At 45.6% G+C, this 19715-nt stretch overlaps 1 protein-coding gene across 1 annotated transcript in view; it reads left to right on the plus strand.

The window, feature by feature from the left end:
• The first annotated feature begins 13711 nt into the window (after window positions 1-13711).
• LETMD1 (LETM1 domain containing 1) overlaps window positions 13712-19715 on the plus strand; it is a 42855-nt gene continuing 36851 nt past the window's right edge. Inside the window, exons 1-3 of the mRNA XM_069758615.1 lie at window positions 13712-13838; window positions 15122-15273; window positions 17253-17368. Of these exons, the coding sequence (XP_069614716.1) occupies window positions 13759-13838; window positions 15122-15273; window positions 17253-17368 (348 nt within the window). The 5' untranslated portion in view covers window positions 13712-13758. The remainder of the gene's footprint in view (window positions 13839-15121; window positions 15274-17252; window positions 17369-19715) is intronic.

The raw sequence follows: 19715 nt of genomic DNA on the forward strand, positions 1-19715 counted from the left end.
ATTATCAACTGGGAGACCAAGGAAATCACTTTTCCATCAAAGGAGACACCGGTTACAGGCCTAGTGAGTCTTCGAGATACGAAATGTGCCACTGAGGTATCTACTTTACCATCTGTGTATAGTGAATTTTCGGACATTTGTGAGAAGATGGCAGACCAGCTTCCTCCTCACAGACCGTATGATTGTCCCATTGAGCTGCTTCCGGGGGCCGCTATTCCTTTTAAGAATGTCTACCCACTTGCAGCTCCGGAGCTAAAGGCTTTAAAGGAATACATCGATGAGAATTTGGCTAAGGGTTTTATTCGCCCCTCCTCATCACCGGCAGGAGCACCCATCTTTTTCGTTAAGAAGAAGGATGGAACTCTTAGACCATGTATCGACTACCGGGAGCATAATAAGGTGACCATTCGGAATCGCTACCCTTTACCGTTGATTCCTGAACTGCTGGAAAGAGTGCGACAGGCCAAGATCTTCTCCAAGTTAGATTTTCCGGGAGCATATAATTTAATTAGGATCCGCTCTGGAGATGAATGGAAGACTGCATTTAGATGTCGTTATGGGCATTTCGAATATCTGGTGATGCCTTTTGGTCTCTGCAATGCTCTGGCAACCTTCCAACATCTGGCTAAAGATATTTTCAGAGATCTATTGGACCATTTTGTCGTGATCTACCTGGATGAAATCTTAATTTTTTCTGACTCTTTGCAGGAACATCAGGAGCATGTGAAGACTGTCCTGAGGCATCTAAAGGAGAATCACCTCTATATTAAGCCTGAGAAATGTGAATTCCATCGCACAGAGATTCAGTTCCTGGGGTATGTCATCTCGCCACACGGGCTTAACATGGAGGCAAGTAAGATCCAGGCTATTCTTGATTGGCCTGCACCTAAAAATGTCAAGGAGGTACAGCGTTTCATCAGATTCGCAAACTTTTATAGACGGTTTATTCGTAATTTCTCTGAAATTGTGCGACCCATTACACAGCTAACTAAGAAGGAAAATACTTTCTTGTGGTCCGCACAGGCTCAGGAAGCTTTTGATTGTCTTAAATCCCGGTTTACATCTGCACCTGTACTAATTCACCCAAACCCAGCACTTCCTTTCATTGTAGAAGTGGATGCTTCGGATTGTGCTCTGGGGGCCATCCTCTCACAGAGAACGGGAGAGAAAAGCTTGTTACATCCGTGTGCTTTCTTTTCTCGCAGACTCTCCGCTGCAGAAAGGAACTACGATGTGGGAGATAAGGAGCTTCTTGCCATTATCGCTGCATTTAAGGAATGGAGACATCATCTGCAGGGGGCATCACAACAGGTTATTGTGCTCACAGATCATCGCAACCTGGAGTTCCTTAGATCTGCAAGATGTATTTCTCCACGGCAGGCTCGTTGGAGTCTATTTTTGAATCCATTTAATTTTGTCATTTTGTACCGCCCAGGTTCACGTAATGGGAAAGCGGATGCTTTGTCCCGAATCCATGCCACGGATTCTGTACCTGGGACCCCGTCTAAGACCGTCCTGTCTGATGCCAACTTTATCGGAGTCATTCAGAATAAGGACTTATGGAAGACCATTAAGGAAGCCTGCGACGCAGACCCATTTCTCGCCAATCCGACTGCTGATGTGAACTTGGTTCTCAGAAACGGTATGTGGGTCCGGGATCAACGTTTATACGTTCCAGAGGCCGTAAAGCTGCAGGTCCTCAAGTTTGTCAATGATTCCAAGTTGGTGGGTCATCGGGGGTACAGAAGACACAGGAATTTCTGAGCCTTTTTTTTGGTGGCCTACCTTTCTGAAGGACGTGAAAAGTTATGTTCTCTCTTGTGAGGTATGTGCACGTTTCAAGACTCCTTGTGTCACCTACTGGACTGCTTCAACCACTACCTGTCCCCTCTCGCCCTTGAGGGTCTATTTCAATGGACTTTATAGTTGAATTGCCCACCTCTGGGGGAAAAAATTCTATTCTGGTGGTTACCAACGCTGCCCACTTCATTCCCTGCAATGGTCTTCCTTCAGCCAAGGAGACGGTGGATCTGGTCATCCAGAACGTGTTTCGGCTGCATGGAGTTCCGGACGAAGTCATCTCAGATCGGGGAGTGCAGTTTACGTCCAAGTTCTGGAAAGGATTCTGTGATTCGCTTGGTGTTAATGTTTGTCTGTCCTCTGCATACCATCCTCAGACTAATGGGCAAACAGAACGGACGAATCAGACTCTGGAACAGTATCTTCGATGTTATATCAACCATTCTCAGGATGACTGGTTGGAGTTGCTCCCGCTCACAGAATTCTGTTATAACAACTCTCAGAGTTCTTCTACAAAGGTAACACCTTTCTTTGCCAACCTAGGTTATCATCCCAGTATTCTGCCCAGATCCCCGATCAACGCAGTTCATGAGAGGTTGGCGGCAATGAGACAGAATCTAGAAACCCTGAAGGAATCTCTGTCTACTGCACAAGAGAGATATAAGAAATCTGCCGACAGGTTTCGGAAGCCTGCACCTATGTTCAAGGTAGGGGACTCTGTATGGTTATCTACTAAAAATCTGAGATTGAACATTCTATCACAGAAACTCGGACAAAAGTTAATCGGCCCGTTCAAGATCTCTGGGATTGTGAGTTCTGTTGCCTGTTGTCTGAAAGTGCCAAGAACCTTGAAGGTACACCCTGTGTTTCATGTCTCCCTGTTAAAACTGGTGTCTCCAAATACATTTCAGGGTCGGATTACACCTCCTCCTCAGCCTGTGTTAGTGGACGGACAAGAACAGTTTGTGGTAGAGAAGATTCTGGACTTCAGGATCCGCAGGAATCAACTGCAGTACCTCATCAAATGGCAAGGATATCCATCTGAAGAGAACTCTTGGGAGCCGGTGGGCAATATCTGTGCTCCTCAAAAAATTACTCTGTTCCATCAGAAATATCCTGACAAGCCTGGTCCTGGATCGTCCTGAGGCCGCTTTTGAGGTGGGAGTAATGTAAGGATTCCGGACTTTCCTGGTGTCTGTTCGCCCTGATCCAAGATGGAGTCTTGGATCTCGCCCTGTCATGGAACTTCCTGTCTGTCCTGACTATTTAAGTCCGGGTCTTCTGTTCACCTGTGCCTGAGTATTTTGTGCTGCTGGCTCCTGAGCATCTGCCTGTTTGCTGGCTAACTCCCTGCTTCTGCAGCTTACTACTCGGTGGTCTGCTTCACCCCATTCAGCTACCTCTCTCCTCTGGAACTGCTGCGACGGGCTGCGCACCAGTGGAAGGATTTCCTTTGTGTACAAAACTTTTCCCAGTGTTGTGCCTCTTTGCACAACCACACCAGGAGAGCAAGATTCAAGCTGTGCTTTTCTCTCCAAGAAAGATCTACTCATCTACTACGCTTAGATAGCGCTCTCCCTCTTTCTCCCCTCGTCCTCTCTTTTCCAGGACGTCATTCACAGGACGCACCATCTGTAAACAATTGGACTCCTACTAACAAGTACTGTGCACACGTGTGAGCAAGTTTGCTGGACTTCATCATTTAAGTACTGTGTGCATTTGCACTATAACTTTATTGGACTTCCTCGTTCAAGTGTCTTATTTGCTTCCACATTATTTCCTTGCTGGACTGGTTCACATTAGTGGTCGCGCCCCGCTTCTCAGTTTGCTGTGATTTTCTATATAGAGCTGAGGACCTCGTTACAATTGCAGAAATATCTGTTAGTTGTTTACATTTCTGTTTTGAGTAAATACATCTTTTGTTGCAACTTTGCTCTCAGACTGGTTTTATCCCATGCTATCAGATTCCGTAGTACCCATATAATTATTACAATTGCCCAGTGACGTAGTATACAGCACAGAGCCACATAGTATATTGCCCAGCGACGTAGTATACAGCACAGAGCCACGTAGTATATTGCCCAGTTACGTAATATATTGCCCAGTGACGTAGTATACCGCACAGAGCCACGTAGTATATTGCACAGCCCACGTAGTATATTGCCGAGTCACATAGTATATTGCCCAGCCACGTAGTATATTGCCCAGCCACGTAGTATACAGCACAGAGCATATTGCCCAGCCACGTAGTATATTGCCCAGTTACGTAGTATATTGCCTAGTGACGTAGTATACAGCACAGAGCCACGTAGTATATTGCCCAGCTACGTAGTATATTGCCCAGCCACGTATGTCACAGGTTAAAAAATAAAAAATAAACATACCCACCTTCCGATCCGAGGGCCCCTTGTAGTTCTTTCGGCAGCTGCCGGTCCCAGGGTGTGATGACGTCGCGGTCACATGACCGTGACGTCATGGCAGGTCCTTATCGCGCAGGCGCGCAGGGCCTGTGAGGTCGCGGTCACATGACCGTGACGTCATGGCAGGTCCTTCTCACATACCATCGTTGGCACCGGAACTTGCCGCTTGCATGGAGCGGTTACCGGAGTGTGGCGAGGAGCGGGAAAGGCGGCGAAAGGTGAGTATATAATGATTTTAATTTTTTAAAATTATTTTTAACATTAGATCCTTTTACTATTGACGCTGCATAGGCAGCATCAATAGTAAAAACTTGGTCACACAGGGTTAATAGCGGCGGTAACGGAGGGAGTTACCCGCGGCATAACGCGGTCTGTTACCGCCGGCATTAACCCTGTGTGAGCGGTGATCGGAGGGGAGTATGCAGGCGCTGACTGCGGGGCGTAAGGAGCGGCCATTTTCTTCCGGACTGTGCCCGTCGCTGATTGGTCGTGGCTGTTTTGCCGCAACCAATCAGCGATTTGGATTTCCTTGACAGAGGCCGCGACCAATGAATATCCGTGACAGACAGAAGGACAGACGGAAGTGACCCTTAGACAATTATATAGTAGATATATAAATATATATATATATATATATATATATATATATATATATACTAGATGGTGGCCCAATTCTAACCCATCGGGTAATCTAGAATATGCATGTCCACGTAGTATATTGCCCAGCCACATAGTATATTGCCTAGTCACGTAGTATATTGCCCAGCCACGTAGTATATTGCACAGCTACGTAGTATATTGCCCAGTGACGTAGTATGTTGCCCAGCCACGTAGTATATTGCCCAGCCACGTAGTATATTGCACAGCTATGTAGTATATTGCCCAGTGACGTAGTATGTTGCCCAGCCACGTAGTATGTTGCCCAGCCACGTAGTATGTTGCCCAGCCACGTAGTATATTGCCTAGTCATGTAGTATATTGCCCAGCCACGTAGTATATTGCCCAGCCACGTAGTATATTGCCCAGCCACGTATTATGTTGCCCAGCCACGTAGTATATTGCCCAGCCACGTAGTATATTGCCCAGCCACGTAGTATATTGCCCAGCCACGTAGTATGTTGCCCAGCCACGTAGTATGTTGCCCAGCAACATAGTATATTGCCCAGTCACGTAGTATATAGCAGAGCCACGTAGTATATTGCCCAGCACAGAGCCACGTAGTATAGAGACTTAAAAAAACCCAAAAAAACATATACTCACCTTCCGAAGGCCCGTTGAAGTCCTGCTATACTTACCATCCGCCGCCTTTCCCGCTCCTCTCCACATTCCCGGGACCGCTCCATTGCAAGCTGCAGCTTTCGGTCCCAGGGCTGGTGTGAGCAGGACCTATGATGACGTCGCGGTCACATGACCGTGATGTCACGGCAGGTCCTTGTCGCACACCAGCCCTGGGACGGGACTGGAAGCTGCCGCTTGCAATGGAGCGGTCCCGAGAGCGTGGCGAGGAGCGGGAAAGGCGGCGGAGGGTGAGTATAGCAGGTTTTTTTTTTTTAATATTATTTTTAACATGACCTATTTTTACTATTGATGCTGCATAGGCAGCATCAATAGTAAATAGTTGGGGACACACAGGGTTAATAGCAGCGGTAACGGAGCGCGTTACACCGTGGGCCGTTACCGCTGCCATTAACCCTGTGTGAGCGGTGAGTGGAGGGGATTACGGAGCGGGCGTCGGGCAGTGAGTGCAGGGGAGTAGAGGAGGGACTAATAATAGACCTATTATAGTGAGTCACCTAATAGTGTAAGCCATAAGGTAATAGAATAATAAGAACAGTAGACTTGCACAAGCAGAGGAGTTCCTTCATCTGAGTGTCATCCACCCCAACGAGCGTTTTGGCTTACTCCTTCATCTCACATATATATTTTTTCTAATATCTCTATACCTAGAACATATGGACCTCTCCTAAGTTGTTTAACATACACTGACTTACTGCTCTTACTCAATAAAGTATTTATTGCAATCACCATCTGTTGTACTGGGACTGTTTTGGTCGGTTCTTCATTCCTTTTTTTCCCTCTGGTATTTTCACAGACTGTCCCCTTGAAGGGAACCTGTCACCCTGTTTTTTCAATGTGAGATAAAAATACCATTAAATAGGGCCTGAGCTGTGCTTTACTATAGTGTATTTTTTGTCCCCTGATTCCCCACCTATGCTGCCGAAATACCTTACTAAAGTCGCCGTTTTCGCCTGTCAATCACGCTGGTCAAATGGGCGTGGTTAAATCCCTGTTTCTCCCCCCACTCCTCGGCGTGTCTGACATAAATTCGATCTGTGAATCGCACAGATCGCGCTCTTTTTTTGGCAGTTGCGCAGTGTATTCTGCTCTTGCGCATTATGCTTTGCCCAACTGTGGGCATAGCATACAGCATATCACCGTGCATGCGCAGTATAGGTGGGGAATCAGGGGACAAAAAATACACTATTGTAACGCACAGCTCATGCCCTATTTAACCGTATTTTTATCTCATATTGAAAAAACGGGGTGACAGGTTCCCTTTAACCTAATAGAGTCCGGTCTGTTGGGTTACACTATTTACAATATAGATTATATTTAACCCTTATGTATACCCATCAATAGACCCATTGCTTTTCCCTTGTCTCTTATATTAGACAGATTTTTATTTGACTTGCCCTATGCAGTGGTATAGGGTAAAGTACTGAGAAACACAGCTTTTGCTAGTGGCAGCAGCTGATCGCTGGTGGTAAGAGAGGCTGGATTTCATATATTGATCTTTGAATTGCAATAGGTAAAAATCCTCAAGAAAAATAGCAAAATATCACAAAAAAGGGTAAGACTACCCAATGGTATGAGAGGATACATCCACCAATGTACGTTTCGCCAACGGCTTCATCTGGGGTGACAAAGTTGTTGGCAAATCGCACTTCAGGTGTGCATTGGTGAGTTTATCTTATCATACCACTGGGAATTTTTACTCTTTTTCTGATATTTTCTCTATCCCTGAACAGTTTTTTGTTTGTAAATTATTTTGCTTATCTTCTTTTGATCTTTGGCATATATGTATAAAGGGACTTAAAATACTTTCATGGACTTCTTGTTGCTTTACTGATTTTCTATAGCCATCACAAAGGTATGTTACGATTTGGTGTACAATGTATAGATGAATTATCTGTACTTTCCTGAAGTCACCCACCAGGCAGGTTTAAGTGAGACTGTTTCTGCAAGATGCATTATTGATACTTTTGTAATCCTAATAAAGAGATCTTATGTTTATTCCATTGTGTGTATAAAAAATACATGTAAAATAAAAACCAGATTTTAAAAACAGGCCATTTTCCGATGACACATTCCCTTTTAAATGGTTTTCATCATTCTACATCTATAAGGTGCCCTTATCCTGTTGGGAAAAAGAAAACATTTTGAAAGACCCTTCAGAAGCAAAACCGTTAGAAAAGCCACAAAATGTTTTGCCGCACAAAGAATGTGTGATTTTTGTAGGTTTTCCCCAGTTTCAAGTAGCTCTTCCAAAATTGGCGGAGCTGAGGACGTGGTAGGATGAGCGTCGCTACACCACCCATCAAATCCATCAATACTGCTGTTGTTTCTTATGCCAGAAATGTTACTCCAGTCCCTGACTGGAGTAACATTTCTGGAGAGGTGCACACCACTGATGAGAAGCACTGAATTCTTTAAGTGGAATGTGTCTATAATTCAGCGCATCTATTCCTGCATGTCCTTCATTAAGACGGTGTACAAAATGTAATAGTCTTAATAAAGTCAGGGCTATTGTATTTCAAAGCAGCCAATTGTGCATGGACCACTCTATGTATTGTCTATTGAAGTGTTAATGACAGTGCAGGGCTCGTCCATCATTGCCATCTCCATAAATCTGGATTGACGCATCAGGGAACATCTACAACTGGCAACGCAATTCATCCCTTCTTGGCCGCTATCCTGCAACCAATGGAGAATGTGCCACATTAGTCTCCTATTCCAGCAGGACTCACACCAACCCATCAATTATCACCTATCCAGTTGGCAGGTCATTTTCCTTGTAGACTGGAATACCCCATTAATACAGTGATTCCTATTAACATTTCCATTAGAGATGGAATATTTCATTACAAATATAGAACAAATTGTGTTTTAAGGCTATTTCCAGCCAAGACATTAATGGAACGTCCACAGGCTGTGTCATGAATGTCTGAGAGATGCAGATTCCATCTCTGAGTTCTGCACATGTGGAGAACGGTAAGGGAATAACCTTCAGATCCCTGAAATTCCAACTGCTGGACCCCCAGCGATCCAAGGAACCAGGCTCTGCAGCCCTGTCTTGAATGAAGCAAAGGCGCACACTTGACCTCCACTCCATTTGTTGTCTAAGGGACTGCCTGAGAAAGCAAAGTCCTGTACTTGGCCATTTCCGTGAGTCCTATTGACAATGAATGGAGACCATAAATGCTCACCTTCGCCTGATTCTAGGGATAGGTCTCACCTCCATGGTCAGATTCTAATAGTAATATAAAGCTGTTAGAAGACATAAGGGGCTTGGCCGGATGGGTCAGAATGCCCATGCAGATCCCTATTCACCCCCAAAAACGAATACAAAGAGCATCAAAATGGAACAATGGAAGAAGGTGGCCTGGTCTGATGTCACATTTCCATTATATCCTGTGGATGGCTGAGTGCATGTGTGTTGCTTGCCTGGGGGAAGAGATGGCATAATGTTGTGCTACTGGAAAAAGGCAAGACAGCGAAGGCAGTGTGGTGCTCCGGGCCATGTTCTGCAGTCACAGCGTTGGCGTTCATGGAGATGTTACTTTGACATGGACCAGCTATCTAGATATCGATGCAGACTGAGTACATCCCTTCATGAGAACAATATCATCTAATAGCAAATAAAAAAAATCATGCAAGTACAAGTGGGAATTCATCATTACCTCAACGCCGACTCATGGCGTCAAAAAGTTGGTGCAATAGGCTTATCATTAGCTCATTAATTGGCAAATAGTAAAACGCATTTCTTACTTTAAATCCCTGAGAAATACATTGTGAACATAGCACGGGCTTTACAGCATCTGACACACGTTTCATTACAATGTTATATGATTCTTGTTTTCCTTTTGTGATATGGAAGTGTAGCCACCTTGTGGCATGAAATACATACTGTTTGGCACCATCTATATTGGAAGAGTACTATCTGATTTTTTTATCGGACCGATGTTATTCAATGGAGCAGTGCTGATGACCAATTTTTTTTCACTGACCCAATCTGTTAGTGAAAATAATCACAGCATGCAGTGATGTAGCTCTGAACGCGGATGCCACCAGTCCGATTTCCGCACACTGACACAATGGAATTTTGCTCTCCATCTTCTCCTCTGTATATTCCGTTTCTCTCAAATGAGAGAATCTGAATACGCTGTGAGAAGATGGAGAGAATCAGAATACACTGTGAGAAGATGGAGAGAATCCGAATACACTGTGAGAAGATGGAGAGGATCAGAATACACTGTGAGAAGATGGAGAGAATCAGAATACACTGTGAGAAGACGGAGAGGATCAGAATACACTGTGAGAAGATGGAGAGAATCAGAATACACCGTGAGAAGATGGAGAGAATCAGAATACACCGTGAGAAGATGGAGAGAATCAGAATACGCCGTGAGAAGATGGAGAGAATCAGAATACACTGTGAGAAGATGGAGAGAATCCGAATACACTGTGAGAAGATGGAGAGAATCCGAATACACTGTGAGAAGATGGAGAGAATCCGAATACACTGTGAGAAGACGGAGAGAATCCGAATACACTGTGAGAAGACGGAGAGAATCAGAATACACTGTGAGAAGATGGAGAGAATCCGAATACACTGTGAGAAGATGGAGAGAATCCGAATACACTGTGAGAAGATGGAGAGGATCAGAATACACTGTGAGAAGATGGAGAGAATCAGAATACACTGTGAGAAGATGGAGAGAATCCGAATACACTGTGAGAAGATGGAGAGAATCAGAATACACTGTGAGAAGATGGAGAGAATCAGAATACACTGTGAGAAGATGGAGAGAACCAGAATACACTGTGAGAAGATGGAGAGAATCAGAATACACTGTGAGAAGATGGAGAGAATCAGAATACACTGTGAGAAGATGGAAAGAATCAGAATACACTGTGAGAAGATGGAGAGAATCAGAATACACTGTGAGAAGATGGAGAGAATCAGAATACACCGTGAGAAGATGGAGAGAATCTGAATACACCGTGAGAAGATGGAGAGAATCAGAATACACTGTGAGAAGATGGAGAGAACCAGAATACACTGTGAGAAGATGGAGAGAACCAGAATACACTGTGAGAAGATGGAGAGAATCAGAATACACTGTGAGAAGATGGAGAGCAAAATTTCTGACGCTGGGATCAAACTCTGATCATGGATTGATTGAAATGTCAGTAACATAGTTGACCCGAATCTCTCAATGAGAGAATCAACAGTCATGTGCCCCTGCCCTAAGACCGCGGCCATGTAACTGACATTCTGTCATCTGAATCGGGCCGATAATGCCAATCACACCCTGATAACGCTATGGTCAAGGTCTGATCATGGTGTGACTGATTTTTCCGGATGTGGAGGAAATGGGAAAAAAAATGTCTCCATCTTTTCCATTTTGTCAGTACGTGAAAATCAGATGACACCAGGTCCAATCTTTTTTCATGGACCCATTGACTTACGTGGCCAAGTGCGATCCGATTTACTGATACAAGTCATACATGCTGCAACTTTTACCACAGACAGACGCGGTCTGAGCAAAAAAATCAGACATGTGCACGACCCCATAGATGAACATTAGTCTGAGTGCAATTCGATGTTTTGTCAGATCGCACTAGGGCCGAAAGTAATGTTGTCTGCACGTACCCTGTATGAATTAGTTTTGTTTTTCTTTTGCTATATTACCAATCCTGGGATGGTTTTCTATCCGCAGTTTCTATGGAGCGCTATGGCCCGCGTGCTATTGCCCGTGAGAACTCATTATGCTATTGTGACGCCCAAGAGACCGGGATACCCAGCACCGGACCAATGGGGTCTGTCTCTTGAGGGGGATGTCACGGGTGGCTTGACCCGGTGCTGTGGCCTCAGGCAATGCACAGTGTAAGGGGTATCGTGAGGGGACAGGCACTTACTTGATCAGCAGCAGGTTCTCCCAGCGGCGATGATCCCGATCCTGGATAGATGGCTATTGTCCAAATGAAAGACTGAGGCACTGAAACGTTTAACCAGTTTACTTTAACATAAAAGGATTTACAACCAGTCCTGTCACCGGAGTCTGTATGGGAACTCTGAGTTACTTTGACTCTGCCGGGGTCTTCGCCTCTTATTGTGCGCAATTTCTGTGTGGCCCTGCTGCTGTATGTGAACTGGCTGCCGGCCCAATCTGTCCCCTCCGGGTCCTGGTTCGACGGGCAACCCGAGTCCTTTTATCGGCTTACCCCCTCCGGGAGTACCGCTGAACTCTGTGTCTGTTGCTGCGTCCGGCCCTAGTGAAGCTGATATCACCTCACGTTTTTCCGGTTGCTGTATTATATATAATGAATACAGCCACGGATCTGGTATCCGTCTTTGCGCCTGTTCTGGGTAGTGATTAATGCTACCCGGTTCTCACAATGTCCCTTTTCTCTGTCCCTCTTCTCCTAAGGCCGGTGATTTGGGCCTGGAAACAGTCACAGGGCTGTTAGAAATTCAGCTGTATGACCTCTCACTATCAGCTCCTTAGCCCAACTGCCATTTCTTCTCTCAGACCAGAATGGATTAAGGGGAGTCTCTGGAGCTCCCCCTTCTGGCCGGAGGTGGTAGTGCAGTTTTGCTATTTTAGTATTTGTGTCTAGTGTCAGTAACTATTTTTGTGGCAAATACCCCTAGGGGTGCCACACTATCGCACGCAGCGGGTTATATGTGGCCATCATGTCTGGCACGTGCAGGTCCCAGAGAGCAGCAATCACATGGTACACGTGGCTTCCCCTGGATAAAGATTAGACATGGCGGTTCTGCCCAAATACAAGTGCTGTGGCTCGGACCAGATCCTGACTGAGTGTAACATGAGACCCCTTGGTTAGCCGAGCCCCCATGATGCCTCATGTTGGGCACCGCTGCCCTCCTGCTATCCTCTCCTTGGTTGGTTTATCAGTGGGAGATTTCGAGACAAAACGCCAAGTGGGAAACAGAGAAACATGAAAGTATATGGGAAGTGTGATTTCCCCTACATCAGCCCTTTTCTTGAGCCAGGAGCATTTTTTTTAAGAGCGCAGAATAATCTAGGAGCGGCTTCTTCTTTAAACTTTTTCTTCTATAAACTTGTATATCAGACATAGAAAACTATATAATAAAGGTCTGAATAAAAAATAACCTCCCCCTCCCCCCCCCAAAAAAAGCACATTAAAGGGAACCTGTCACCTGAATTTGGCGGGACAGGTTTGCGGTCATATGGGTGGGGTTTTCGGGTGTTTGATTCACCCTTTCCTTACCCGCTGGCTGCATGCTGGCCGCAATATTGGATTGAAGTTCATTCTCTGTCCTCCGTAGTACACGCCTGCGCAAGGCAAGATTACCTTACGCAGGCGTGTACTACGGAGGACACAGCATGAACTTCAACCCAATATTGCGGCCAGCATGCAGGTGACAGGTTCCCCTTAAAGTTTGTCGTTCTTTTTTACAAACCCCCAACCCAAAAAGCACCCACCAAATGAGCAGGGGGCGGAGGGACAGAAATGACAATGGAACATGGCTCTGTGAAGGCAGAAGGCCGATGACCTCAGCCGGCCAGAGAGAGTCCGTTTATGGACTGTGATACACGGACCGGCACCGGGTCCTGCGGCCCATACTCCACAGCCTGGTTGGCTTATGTGAAGGTGACGGGTTTGGCCCACTCCGCACACCACAGCTGGGGCACGGACCGCGCTTCATGGCCATCTGGATGGGAAATGGAGGAATCACCGTCAGGGGGCATTGGTGGCGGCAGGACATGGCCCAGAGCGTGAATGAGCTGATGGAAGCCAATGGGGGACGATGGCGGCAGAGCCACAACCTGCTGCTTCCAGGTGAAGGGCAGAATCACTTTATGGGGCCTTCCCCATCCCACACCTGGTGCGTCCCAGCACCTCATTTATCTAGTACAATGGGACCCAAATATTCAGTGCACAGAATGTGTCCTGGGGTTACTCGTGTTTATTTCAGTTGCAGAGTGAAAAGTCATAGGCAGCAGTGCAGAGTACAGCGGCCGGAAGGTGTCAAAAAGTATCTACTCAAACCGAAAAATACACGTGTCTGTCCTCCATAAGCACAGGCTGAGGTCTGACAGCTCCTGCACACCAGACATCACGTGCTCGTGACGTCAGGGTTTGTGCCCTCAACAAACATGGCTGCCCAGAGCACTCATCACGTGATGTGACCTCCGCACACGTGACCCCTGCGCTCTCGACCTTGTAAGTAGCTGATGACAGATGCGGCTTCTCCTCCTAGAACATGGCGCTGTGCAGGACAGGGACGTGCCGGCTGCTGCTGGATGGAGGGGGCCGGCGCCTGAGGAAATGCCTAGTAACGCTGTGAGTGTGAGAGGACGGGCGCTGCCACCTGCCAGGCACAGGAGCTGCCATCACTGACATGTCCGGAGCCGGCTGCCAGTGAGCCGGGATCTGACCCCTATGGCCGGGTCCGCCCTGCAGCTTGGGGGAAATCCATAGAGAATGGAGAGAATCCTGATGTTTTGGATTAAAGGGAACCTGTCCCCCCCTCAGGCGTTTGTAACTGACAGAGCCGCCTTGTGCTGCACTAATGCTGCATTCTGACAAGGTGGCTCTGTTAGTTCGGGTCCCTGGCACTGCTGAAATAATCGTTTTTTAAATTTGTCCCTCATACTTCGAAATCGCCACAGGGGCAGGTCTCTTCCCCTAATCCAGACGCCTCCCAGCCGTCACTCATGTCCTCTGCGCGCCGCCTCCTCTCCTTCATTAGCGTCCCCGGCGCCTGCGCTGTAAGTACAAAGGGCAGCGCAACTGCACATGACCGAAAAAAAATAAAATAAATAACAGCGCCAGGGATGCTAATGAAAGGAGAGGAGGCGGCGTGCAGAGGACATGAGTGACGGCTGTGAGGCGTCTGGATTAGGGGGGAGAGACCTGCCCCCATGGCGATTTCAAAGTATGAGGGACAAATTTAAAAAACGATTCTTTCAGCAGTGCCAGGGACCCGAACTAACAGAGCCACCTTGTCAGAATGCAGCATCAGTGCAGCACAAGGTGGCTCTATGAGTTACAAACGCCTGGGGGGGTGACAGGTTCCCTTTAATGAGAGATGCACCCCGGGCAGCTGCTTCCTGCCCTCTCCCTGGTGACCACACATGTACCCTCAGCCGACACCAGCATGCACGTGTATGGGGATGCGGGATGGGTACCTGACAACCGAACTTCACATACAATGATCTGATCATTATTAGGACGCGGCCCTCAGACATTTTATATAACTTATTCTGTAGAAATCGGACTGGCCGGCGGCTCTTCTGACCCAAGTGTGACAGCTGCATAAAAATACATGAAGCTATCACACTCGGCCCGGAGAGCCGCCAGCCAGTCCGAGCACTGTGCTCCGACTACGGCCGTCTGACTGGGCTCCTTTTGTGGCAAGTAACATTTGCTACCATTGCCCACGATAACAGCTTCTCTTGCCCTCATTTCATAATGTTCTACTCAATTTGTCATTTTGTCGGCTGCCATTGCTAATAATACTAATATACGCTTGTATAGGTCGTCCGTGCAGGTTTAGCCTCACGTAGCCGGCTGAAGACTAGATGATGTGCAGAAGTCACGGCCACCTTCTTCTGTCTTCCCAGGTACCAGCCGTGCCACCTATCCACTAACCAGAAGCCACAAGGCGTGCTCTCTCTGATCACTTCCAAAGCCAAACATCTCAATACAAGATATGAGCGCTTTTTGGAAAGAAAGTTTCCTAACTTTTATATTTTGTACTCCACTTTTATGAAAGGTAAGTGTGGTGTGGACAGTGGATGAATTGGATGGCCAACAGCTATTCATGCTGACCCCACTATTATGCATTTTTGTTGGGCAGCTGGGAGTAAGCTGTTGGCAGACACACTGGCATCAGGGTAACTCTCCTAATAGCATAAGAATTGGTGTTATGTGATATGTCTCATCCTTAATTCTGGCCACATCGTCTGTCGGGGAGGTCAGCCCCCCCCCCCTTCACATAAGATGGTTGGACTTTATAGATATGAGATTAATAATCAGTGTCCAATCAAAGATCTCTTAGATAAGAGCCATTTAGAACATTACATATTAGTGTCTGAATGTTCCCACTCCACGTGGACTGACAAGGGTGGGCTCAAGCATTGGCCATTTATGACACTGGATTATTGCCTCATGCTGATCTCCCAATAAAAGCACTTTATATTGGCGTCATGTGGTTTTGATGTTTCTGCTGCTTTACAAAGCATTGAATATTGTGCAGTATAAATCAGGTGACTTGTATCGCACTGCGTAAAAGAGACTGATGTCTGAATTGTGGCCTTATACATTGTGCCTAATTCTGTGCAGGCCTCATTCAGATGTCTGTATTTTTGACATAAGCAAAAATAAATGGTACCGGTGTCCTCAGTGTACGGTCCGTGTGTCCATTATTACCAGCGGTGTGTCATCGGTGTACGGTCCGTGTGTCCATTATTACCATCATTGTGTCATCAGTGTACCATCCGTGTGTCCATTATTACCATCAGTGTGTCATCAGTGTACCGTCCGTGTGTCCATTATTACCATCAGTGTGTCATCAGTGTACCGTCCGTGTGTCCATTATTACCATCAGTGTGTCATCGGTGTATGGTCCGTGTGTCCATTATTACCATCAGTGTGTCATCAGTGTACCATCCGTGTGTCCATTATTACCATCAGTGTGTCATCAGTGTACCGTCCGTGTGTCCATTATTACCATCAGTGTGTCATCGGTGTATGGTCCGTGTGTTCATTATTACCATCAGTGTGTCATCAGTGTACCGTCCGTGTGTCCATTATTACCATCAGTGTGTCATCGGTGTATGGTCCGTGTGTTCATTATTACCATCAGTGTGTCATCGGTGTACCATCCGTGTGTCCATTATTACCATCAGTGTGTCATCGGTGTACCATCCGTGTGTTGATTATTACCATCAGTGTGTCATCGGTGTACGGTTGGAATGATTTGGTGTGCATGTGGCATGTAAGCGCATGTTCACACTGGCCACTAACCAGACAAAACCCAAGATAAAACCATAATAAGCAAATACCCTGCAGTGAATAAATAGCGATAGTGTATGAAAATTATATAAGGAGCTTAGTTAACATAATTGTAATAAAAAACAAAACAAAATAAAAACATATAAGCCATCCCATCACGTCATGGTTACCCTATTCAGGACGGTCCTAACCTCAAATATTAAAACCTTACCATTTGTCTAGTGACGTGCATGTGGATAAGAACTGAGACCTGGATAATGGACACCCAGGCATGGGGAACTACATGAATGCAATGTCCGGCTCAAAGAAAAGGCAGTCCTCACCTTTATATGCACTAGGTACAAACCAACCGAAACAGAAAACCCAGAGAGATGAACTGGAATATAAGTTGGTATCATGCAGCGTGAAGGCGCAAGTTCACACTGGCCACTAAACAGACAAAACGCAAGATAAAAACATAAGGTGTTAATGCTAGAGGTTAGGACTGTCCCGGATAGGGTCACCGTGACGCGGTGGGATGGCTTGTACTTTTTATTTATTTTTTTATTTTTAAATCAAAATGATGTTAACTAAGCACGTTATACTATTTTCATACACTATCGCTATTTACTTATTTACTGCAGGGCATTTATTTATGTTTTTCTTTGGGTTATGTACCAGTAAATATCAGCTTTGGCTCCTCTTGGCCGGTGATTCCTGCTGGAAAAGACTAAATCTTCTGCTATCTGCATGTTGCAGGACTGCGAATGTTGTTGATGGACGGAAAAGAAGTCAGGCAGATAAGAGGGAAGATGACAAGTCAGGGTCTACAGTATCACCAGCTGCCTTACAGGGAGATGGAAAAATTACGACAGGTGCGTTCATATATTGAATATTAGCATTTATTGCCAGTATTTGGCAGAATGGTTCTTGCTACAAATGAATCAGGACTTGCATAGATTCAAGAACTGAACATTTGGCTACCAACCTGCCTCATCTGGATAAAATGCCCCTCATGTAAAACTACAGATGCTGATATCTTTTAGTGTTATCCATCTGGTTTAAGACTGAGAGACATACAGGGGTTGTTCACCTTTAAGAACCCTTTTTTCACTTAAAAACATGTACTTTGGGCTATAAATCATTTTTGCTATTGGTTTCATTAAAAATGTTGCCTGTTTTGGCTTCTACAGTCAGTTAGTTTTCCTGCAGGTTCTACATTGATGTGATCATAAATCAGGTGAGAGGAGCTCAGAAGACAGATAAGTGATTGCCAGGCCGTCATAGCGGGCTTACTGACACAATCTCCGTTAATACGGACCCAGAGGGAACACAAAGAATGCAGTTTGATATGTTTTACTGAAACATGGTTACGTGGCGAGATCCCGGACTCAAGTGTTTCAGTACCAGGATTTCACATGGTCCGGGCGGATAGAGACACTATGAAGAGCGGCAAAGGAGCGCACTGTAAGGGAGCGCCATTGTTGTCCGAACATTGAATTGCTAGCTGTTGGCCTCAGACCTTACTATATTCCTAGAGAATTCTCGCTTGTTACTGCAATAGTGTTGTACATACCACCAACTGCAAACCATGAGGCTGCAGGTGAAGTGCTGTCAGGAGTCATTGCCCGGCTCCAGATGAAACACCCCAACTCGCTTACTGTAATCTCTGGGGATTTTAACCGGGCTAAAATGTCTACTGCCTTACCTAAATTCTATCAATTTGTTAAATGTACAACACGTGACAAAATTACGTTGGACTTACTCTATGCGAATGTCAAGAATGCTTATTCATCCTCTACCCTGCCGCCCTTGGGGAAGTCTGATCACAATCTTATACTATTGTTACCAGTCTACCAACCTGTTGTTAGAAAACAGCCTGCTAGGATTAAATCAGTTAGAATGTGGAGTACAACAAATGAACAGGCTTTACAGGATTGCTTTCATCTTACAGACTGGGATGTGTTGCTTGGGACAATGGACGAGTATACAAATGTTAATGAAGTGGTTGGTAGAGTGACTGACTACATTAACTTCTGCACTGATATGTTGGTGCCGACTAAAAAGATTTTGGTGTTTTGCAAACAACAAGCCATGGATAACAAAGGAATTGAAGCATTTGCTCAACAGGAAAAAAAGGCATTTAAACTGGGTGACAAAGAGGAAATTAAAATGATACAGCATGAATTGAAGCATAATATAAAGGAGGCCCAGGAAGCCTTCAGAATTAAACTTGAAAAGAAACTGTCCCACAATAATACCAGAGAGGTTTGGTCAGGAATGAAATTACTGACTGGGCTTAAAGTGAGGCCTGAAAATGATCGAGGAACAATGGACAAGGCTAATGAGATGAATGAGTATTTCAATAGATTTAGCAGTACATGTGTAATGCCAACTAATAGTGGATGGGAACTGGGTGCAAATTCTGCAACATCGATATTGAAGGATGAGCAGACTAAATTTAGAGTATCCGAAAATGATGTGAGGAGGCAGTTTAAGTCACTTAACATTGGTAAAGCTGCAGGACCAGATGGACTCAGCTCACGTGTCCTTAAAGTTTGTGCAGACCAGCTGTGTACTGTCTTTACGCGCCTATTTAATGGAAGTATACAAACACAGAGGGTATCAGTGTTATGGAAAACTTCCTGTCTGGTGCCGGTACCCAAGACTTCTTCTCCTGCAACCCTAAATGACTATCGTCCTGTAGCCTTAACATCTCACGCTATGAAGGCCTTGGAAAGATTAGTGCTTGCTCACTTAAGACCGAGGGTCAATGCTTTTATCGATCTCCTTCAGTTTGCCTACCGACATAGATTGGGGGTGGATGATGCTATCCTTTCTCTGTTACATAGGGTACATTCATTTCTGGAGATTGATGGAACCACGGTGCGAGCGATGTTCTTCGATTTCTCGAGTGCATTTAACTCCCTGCAGCCACTTTTACTACACAAAAAGATGACTGATATGAAGGTGGAGGAGGGGATGAGAAATTGGATAACTGACTACCTATCAGATCGGCCACAGTTTGTACAGATGGGAGCAGTGGTGTCAAGCAGATTATTGAGCAATGTAGGTGCCCCCCAGGGAACGGTGCTTGCGCCCTTTCTATTCACACTGTATACTTCAGACTTTCAGTATAAATCTGAACTTTGCCTCCTTCAAAAATTTTCGGATGACTCTGTGGTTGTTGGATGCATTAGGGGAGATCAGGGGGATGAGGAA

Source organism: Ranitomeya imitator, chromosome 3 (genome assembly GCF_032444005.1).
Source record: "Ranitomeya imitator isolate aRanImi1 chromosome 3, aRanImi1.pri, whole genome shotgun sequence".
In the NCBI taxonomy this organism is placed as follows: domain Eukaryota; kingdom Metazoa; phylum Chordata; class Amphibia; order Anura; family Dendrobatidae; genus Ranitomeya; species Ranitomeya imitator.